Source organism: Scardinius erythrophthalmus (assembly GCF_964197995.2).
Source record: "Scardinius erythrophthalmus genome assembly, chromosome: 17".
NCBI classification, from domain to species: Eukaryota; Metazoa; Chordata; class Actinopteri; order Cypriniformes; family Leuciscidae; genus Scardinius; species Scardinius erythrophthalmus.
In genome coordinates, this window is record NC_138237.1 from 33713678 (window position 1) to 33722235 (window position 8558).

Genomic DNA, 8558 nt, shown 5'->3' on the forward strand with positions numbered 1-8558 from the left:
CCTCATATTTATACTCCTGTGGAACAGGAATTCATGGCTGGACAATTTCATGCTCCTATTTACTCTGGTGTGCTTAAAAAAATATAGGATTGGGAGTATATACTTCAGAGATATTTTACTCATACGATTTTCTAGGGGTGCCAGTAATTGTTGCCAACATGCATCGGAGAAAACCTTGGCCCTTGGCCAAAGAAAAGTTTTGTTTCCCTTGGTTCATTTTGTGTTCTCGAACTCCTTAAAATACATCCTAATTGCTGGTGGAAATGATCCCAAACCAATGTAAGGTGGGATGCACAAAGCAGAAATATTTTGTAAAATTCCCAAACTTGTGCTGTTATTGCATACCAAAAACTCCTCAAAAGGAGCCATAGACGAATGAAATATAATAATAGAATAGCCAGGATGAAATGTATTGTTCAGTTGTCTAATAAAGTTGGATTTGTTCCTTAAAAGTGTAATTTCACCTACAGTAACAACTGTAGTCTAAATGACTAATTAAGTGACTTCTTGCATTTAAATTCCTAATTATTATTTATTTTTTGAAAGCATGTAAGTGTGTGATTTAACAGCATGGCAATATCATTTTGGCCACACAATTATATAAAATAATACAACCTGTCGTTTCCAATGTGTTTTTAACCACAAACTCAATTTTATTGCCTTTTATTTGATGTTAAATGGTTAAAATTATTTATTGTTGCACTATTGAAAGTACTTTTCACAGTCACAGTGAAGCTATGCTATTTAAGATACATTTCAATTATTTTGTACAGCATAAATATACAGTAAAGTTAGTAGCCTATACAGTATATTTACATAGGAAAGGATCAGACATTCTTAAAATATTTCTATATCAAAGGCTCAAATGATAACAAAATACTTGTATTGGTTGAAAAAAAAAATCAACTTTCTTTACATTCACCTGTACAGACAAAGTTATCTAAAATAAATATAAAAAATAAATGTTTTATTTTTATTTATAGTCATATATTATATATATATATATAATGGCTATAAGCATTGTCTTCTCATTTACTCATTTAATTTATAATTCTTAATAGTGCTTGGGGTGTTTTGAGAGCCTCGACATGCCAAAACATTACTGTATGCTGCCATCCACTGGAATTGGCAGGAAGTAGATTGCATTTTGGCCCTTGTGTGTTTTGGAGCCGCTTTTTGTCCGTCCATTCTTTCTGATCCCCACGTACCAGTCTCCGCTCTCCTGATATCTCTGTGAACGATATGTGTTGTAGTGGTTCTCCTCTATCTTCTCAATGAAGTAACACTCATCGTTCAACATGGCCTGACACACAGGACCGAGAATAGAGCTGTTACATAGTTCTTTACAATCAACCATCATTTTAATGAATCAGAGTTCAGGAATTTAACAAGTTTAAACATCATGCTCCAGTTTAAAGAACGATTGAGTTGTTAATATGTTCAATATAATTTGTAGGAGTAGAAATATTCATTTTAAACATCTCAAAGTCGTGAATTTGCTCAAAATGTAATTATTTACTTACAGTGCCATAAAGTTTTCCACATTTGTCCATTGCCAGGTATAGTCCAGTCTCATGACCCCTGATGGCCACCAATCCTGCTTTCACAGCTTTTACCTTCAAAAGAGCTGTCATACAATAATCATAAAACATCTATACTGCTGTTACATTATATGATTATTCTTACCTATGGTAAGGTAACAATATGTAGCCATGTAACAGTTGTTAAAATTCACAGGATCTTATACAGTGGCATTTTCCATTATTTTCCGTGAAATTAATTACATTTTATAGTACATGCTATTACTATATCACATTTTTAATTGCATAGGTATTACATATGTGCGCCTAGATTACACGTGTTCAAGCGCTTTTAACATTATTTCATAGATATTTTAGATAAAAAATTTACATTTAGCTCTGTGTTTGGAAATAATCAAGAGAATCTCAGGTAGTCCAGTATGCTTCAAACAAATACTAACTGTAAACGTCGTTATCTTGTCGACTCGCGTCCACAGTCCCGCCGGGTTGGATCCGGAGATGGTATCCTCCATTCCTGCAGTAGAGTTTTTGCAGAGAATTATGTTTGGGATCTTTCTGGTCGGTGGTCGTCGGTAACAGCGTGAAAGCGGGGATATCCCGCTCGGTCATGGCGCAGAGTGTTGCTCTGAGACGCGCTGAGCGCATGGACACCCCCTGTGAGTGAAATGGATCCGTCTTCCGAGCTCAACTACCACTTATAACGAGTATGTGTCATGCAACCTCCTTCACACTGTCTTATTATAAACAGCCAAATTTGTTCTGCTATTCTGAAACATAATTATAATTATGGTTCTTATAATTTTGGTAAAAAGAAGTATATTACAAATGTGTGTGTGTGTGTATACATAAATATTACAACGTTATGTTACTTTTACGCAAGAGAATCCTTCGATTACAAAATGCTGAAATCTAAATTGCATATAGCCAGGGTTGACAGTACATACACAAAAGATTCTCATAATAGAACAAATTTGTCATTGTATTTATGGTCCTTTTAAGATGCTTTCTTAAAGGGATAGTTAACCCAAAAATAAAAATCATGTTCTTCCAAACCCATAAAGGTTTAATCTTCAAAACACAAACAACGATATTTTTAATGAAACCCGAGTGGGTTCTGTCTCTCCATTGAAAGCCCAGGTATCGAAAACTTAGAAGATCCAAAATTGTCATAAAAGGCATAAAAAACAGATTGAATTTAGGCTTTTAGTCACATATAAATGCCTATATATCTAAAACCACTTCACATATGGTAAACATGCAAGCTACCATATGTGATGTGCTGTATGTGTATTTTGTTCCATTTTCGGGTGAACTTCTATCCCCTTAAGGCCAATAGGTAGTTTGGTTTTCATTCACTTCAAAGGGCCTCAGCCAGACATCACATCTGAAGTGGTTTGAAAAGCTATCAGAAACATGTTCGGAGAGCAAGAGGGAACAGACAGAGCAGGAATGCGTTCGGCCTACACCGAGCATATTTTCCAAGCAGCCACTGCACGGATACATTGTATTTATTGGAAGTAGAGCCTTAGTGCCAGACAGGTTGTCGGGAACACTGTGCAAAGCAGCCGGCGTGAATGATGGCCCTCAATGGAGTGCTAATGAACTGGGTTGACCAGCAACGTTTGAGACTTACCTGTGACTTTGTTTCAGAGCTGCAAAGAGAAATGCAGTCTCATTGTAACTCTGGAACAGAGTTTGTCCTTTTGGGGTTTTTTGACTCTGGATAGTCTGGATAGAGTCAGTGGGCAGGTTTCTTCTTGTTCTCTTGAAGGATGACTAGTATTATGAGACACATCCCAGGGCAAAAAAGGCTGCTTTTGCATAGGCTACTATCCAGTGCAGTCTATGTGTGTGATGTGAGGCCTACGATATGCTCGGAAAGCCTGCCTGTGTAATATCATCTGGTTATCAACTGACCTGAACTCTGAACACCTTGTCTGTTCACCGAGGCACGACTGCAGTCGATGCGGTCAGATCTGGTAGAAGATATGTGACCTCATCTTTTGCCCAGACAGTGAACTGTGTTCATTTCAGGACATCCTATATTTAGATCTATTCGTCGCTATTTGTTGCACATTTGTTTACACGCCCAGTTTTTCTGAACCTTTGACATGCAGTAATAGTTTAACTGTGTAGTTACTAAATGTACAGATAAGTGACAAAGGTTCCTTTGACAAATAAATCCTTCGGAATTTCCACTACTTTTTCAGTTATATGTGATTACTGGATAAGATATAATATAGTAAAATAATTTAGAAAATTCCTAAATAAATTATATTTGATTAAAAACACAATAAAACAGTAATATTGTGAAATATTATTACACTTTAAAAACCTATATTTTAATATATTTTACAATGTAACTTATTCCTGTGATGACAAAGCTGAATTTTCAGCAGCCATTTCTCCAAGTCAAGTCAAGTCACCTTTATTTCTATAGCGCTTTCTACAAAACAGGTTGTTTTTAAAGCAGTTTTACTGTGATGAACAGGAAGATAATGATGCAAACAGAATTCAATTCTGAAGTTAAGCAGCTCTAAAAAGACAACAGTCAGTTCAACATTGATTTTGTTCAGTTCAATAACTCTGCCAGTGCCGGCCCGAGCCTTTTGGGGGCCCTAAGCAGAATTTGATTTGGGGGCCCCCTCCCACCACGCGGAGTCACCTGTGCTTGACGATTATTGACACAAATGTCACGCTATAATGTTAAATTATAAATTAATACAATGAGGTTATGTATTAATACAAAATAAATACTTAATAAAAAATAGATACTTAAATAAAATGTTTTAACTTTTTCTTTACTCTTTTACTAACTGTTTGAAACTTCTGAAAACAAACTGTCACAAAACATATTAAATAAATTATTTGCAAAATATCCTCCAACGTTTTGCAAAACTTTGCAGTTTGAATGATGTCTTGTATGAACATGACGGAGTATGTTTTTATATTTCCACTGTTTGATCGTGCCCGCGCCTCACACACACAAACACACACACACACACACACACACACACACACACACACACACACACACACACGCCTGTTCGTTATAGCCGTAATAGAATATAATAATAAAATAGTCAACCTAACATATAAAAATTACACTGCTCTGTTTAAATAGTCAGTTGTACAATTCGTACATTCAGCGTAAGCACCGCTCCACTGTGATGTTTCCAAGCACATTTTAGCGCAAGTGAAGAGGATGATTTTTTTCCCCGTCAATATTGGAACGTGAGTAAAGTACAAAGCCTATAATAAAGAATAGTTTACCATCCAAATACATCGCGAATGTTGAAACATTTTGATTCTTTCACGAGTTCACACTTACATATAATTTGAATGGGTAAGTTTAATGCGTATATGGCGTGCTGTCCGGAGGGAGGGCTCCGAGCTCGGAGTTCAGCCCGAACCCAGAGTACTCCCCCCGTATGTAAGTGTTTAGTACTAGAAGTGTGGAGAAGGGGTGGTGGAGGGATGCTGCAAAAACTGTCAATGGAATGAGGTGAGACTGCTGAGTATTTATACCTCTCACCATTGATTGCTGAGTGCTTTCCATTTGTGTTAATTATCTGAACGTGCTCCTCCCGAACCTTGTTAATAAAACATCATTTTGAGAGAGATACGTGAGCCCAACGCCGCTTACTTTCACTTTCGCTTTAAATTATTTCGTTTTGGCTTGATTATAGTTATTTTTTTACTCTTGTTCTGTTCAGAATATTATTACATTTAAAGGATAAATGTATGCGCATGACTCAAACACTGGCAGACACAGTTGTTGTAGGCAGGTATATTGATCATGAAATCAGAATATTCTTGTCTTGAATTAGTCATTAATTCATTCATTTATGTCACTTGTTTAAGTTAATTAATATGTAAAAAAAAAAAAAAAAAAAACTCGATTGTCGATTGGGGGCCCCCTGGTGGCCACGGGGCCCTAAGCAGCCGCTTAGTTCGCTTATGCCTCGGGCCGGCTCTGAACTCTGCAAACTTCATCAAATATCAAAGGAGTTCAATTCATCTGTAAAGCAGCTCTGGAGAAAGCATTGATGTCATCATCCAGCTCATTTCAGTTCTCATCCAATAGTGTCAGTACAGTCAAATCACTAATTTTGCTGAATATTAAGTGTCCCCAACTAAGCAAGCCAGTGGCAGAGAACCCAATCTCAGTCAGTGACAGAAATGGAGGAAAAACCCTTGGGAGAAACCAGGCTCATGGGGCCAGTTCTCCACTGGCCAAACGAACGAACACAGAGTTATTATGATTCAAGGCTGCATTACGAGTGAGACTGTGGTTTGATATCATTCAGAATATTTCAACCATTTCCTGCTTGAAAATTGGGATACTTCACGCCGGCATATGGAGGAAGGAGAAGCTGAAGCTGGCCATAGGGCTTCTGTGCAGAGGACTTGGTCCTCAATGTCTTTGCTGAAGACTCCAGTCGTCAGTGTCACACGATCCTTCAGAAATCATTCTACAGCCATGGTCAAAAGTAGGGCCGGCGCCACAAGGCAATTTGTCCCCCCTCCACCCCCGAAACTGGGTTGATTTAACCCTTTGAGTAGTACGATCACAACAGTGTGACTACTAAAATCAAATGTGCTTTTCATATATGACTTAACTTGACTTGACTTGATATATCACAAACTATTCAGTGTTTTCAGCAGTTTTTTTTGTTTTAGTTTTTTTTTAGATTTCAGATATTTAAATAGACATTTAAACGAAGTACTATATAAAAAACGGGATTTATAGTTTGTTAAATTCAAATTACATACACTGATGTCTATGGAAGCTGCAATATTAATCCTTTAATTTATAATTAAGCGTTTTATTCACATCAGACACACATTGTGTATGAAACAATAACGTTTATTCTTCTCCCAGTTCACCAGCCACTTACTTTTATGTATTTATGGAAAAATGCATGAATTTACGTGATGTAAATCCAACAGATCCTCTAAATTGCAAGTGGTGCTCACTGCAGAGTCAAATGACGTCCAGCTCTGCCTCTCTGGACAGATAACGGTCGCCTTAAAAAAAACTCACGCTGGGGGTTCAGCTAGAATATAGAGCCCCTATAGATACACCCTAGATAGAACGACCGAGAGGGCCCATGTAGCCTCTGATGGGAGCAGCTCACAGCATTGGGTGAGTGGGTCCTATCGGCCGACGGCAGGGTGAAAGAAATTTGAAACGCCTGGCCAGGAGAGCTCTCACGGCGTCTGAGGGGTGATCAAGACTCACGGTATCAGACGGGTAAGCCTCGTTGGACGGAGAAGAGAAAAAAGATGGACACAGACTGGGAGGGCTCTCGTAGCATCCGACGGGAGATCAAGACTCACGACATCGGACGGGTAAGCCTCGCAGGACGGAGAAAGAGAAAAGATGGAATTATTTTTAGGGTTTTTTTTGCCGTTTGATGGGCTTTTTTGATGTGGAACCGGTCGGTTCTGATGTAGCTTTGGAAAGCGTCTGAAGACCATCTTCCGAGAGCTTGGATCTGCTGATGGGAGAGGCATTTTTGGGCTGCTGAGGTTTTTGCCCCAATGCGGAAAGAGTGGCTGGAAAAAGGTGTTTTTGGAACCAAAAGTGTGTGGCGGGTTTGTTGGAGTCATCTATGAAAAGAGGTTCGAAAGGAGATTCAGCCTGAGAGTTTCTAAGTTAAATGGGACGCAAGGACGGTTTGGTATGGTTGACGAGAGATTGAAAATATAGATTAAATAGCCTTTTTTTAGCTTGGTCTGTCTTGCTTTGTTTGATCAAGTATGAGATTGTTTCGCAATGGGGTGGGGTGGATTTTTGGGTTGAATTTGAAGGTGATAGCGATTTCTGAGCATTTAAGAAAACCAAAAATGTCTAAAATAAACATCGTGTTGAGTGTATGGGTGGTATGAATCACTGATCTATATAATAACTGAATAGCTCATGACGTCATAAACAGTGAAGCCACCGCGCTGCCATATTGGTATTCCCCAGTGAGCTCACACTTTCAATAGGAAATTTTATGATTTGACTGAGAAAACATTGCCTAACGAGACACCGTTTTTAAATCTAAAGTCTCCCTGTACATTCTTACAATGCAAACATCCTAAGCATTTAAATGGGTATTTGTTTAAAGTTGGACATTTTTCCAGCATATTAAAAATTGCTTTGATACTGCAGAGAGGAGCTTGGAGAGTGTCTGTCTCTAGGCTAACAGCAGGTGGCAGTAATAAAGTGTTTTATTTTGTGATTTGCCCTTTGACTGAAGAAGAAGAATAAGCTTACCTCCTCTTTAAAATACACGTTTAAAATATAATATTTAAGTGTCCAGTGTTTGTTATTCACTTATGGGACTTTTTAGATCAGTGGTATAGCTAGTTAAAACCCCAAAACGTTAACTAAAATGGCAATTTCTTTGCGCACCTCAGCACGTTTTACTAATTTGTTCCCTCGTTTTACTATATTGTGGCCACGTTGTAATTCATTAAATCAAAATGAGGGAGGGAATTAGTTCAACGTGTCCACGATTTATTAAAACAAGGGAACAAATAAGTCCTCGTAACAACAAATTATTATATAGTTATATAAAAAAAAAGATCATTAGAATACCTAAATTACTTTGCTTGTAAAAGAGTTTTTGCCTCAGTCAGTTGAAGGGATGGTACAATGTGTGCACATGATCAGGATGGCATGGCACCAGCTCTGTCAGAAAAAAACAATGGCAATGTAGATACTTTTCCTAAAACTGCAGTGTTTTATATAGTAGTGACATTGGATGCAAAAATTTACTTAGACTTGTTTGTATTTGACCTTTTAAAAATAGATTATTTTTAAATGGATATAACTACATTTAAAATAGAGAGAGAGACATGGTCAAGGTTTACAATTAGAGGTTTCATTGTTTTTAGTCTTCAGTGAATTCATGCCGGCAAGGATTGCTGGAAATTGAAACTTCTTTATCTTACTGATTTTTGTGCAGAACAAGCTTGCCCAGAGTTTTGCGCAACCGTTTGCAGTGTGATGCAGCAGATGTT

General features: G+C 37.7%; 1 protein-coding gene across 1 annotated transcript; it reads right to left on the reverse strand.

The window, feature by feature from the left end:
• Positions 1–618: 618 nt before the first annotated feature.
• On the reverse strand, positions 619–2192 carry fgf1b (fibroblast growth factor 1b). Its single transcript, XM_081390585.1, has 3 exons — positions 1982–2192; positions 1524–1627; positions 619–1303 (listed from the first exon to the last, which is right to left on the reverse strand). Exons 1-3 carry the CDS (start codon positions 2184–2186, stop codon positions 1100–1102), a joined length of 513 nt encoding a protein of 170 aa, XP_081246711.1. The 5' UTR covers positions 2187–2192; the 3' UTR covers positions 619–1099.
• Between the last annotated feature and the right edge of the window lie 6366 nt (positions 2193–8558).

Excerpts from the sequence above, each read along its gene's own strand:
- fgf1b (XM_081390585.1), bottom strand. The coding sequence starts at position 2,186 with ATGCGCTCAGCGCGTCTCAGAGCAACACTCTGCGCCATGACCGAGCGG. Across the intron at positions 1,628-1,981 it reads ACAAGATAACGACGTTTACA|CTCTTTTGAAGGTAAAAGCT; the intron begins GTTAGTATTTGT and ends ATTGTATGACAG. Across the intron at positions 1,304-1,523 it reads GTGGAAAACTTTATGGCACT|GCCATGTTGAACGATGAGTG; the intron begins GTAAGTAAATAA and ends CCTGTGTGTCAG.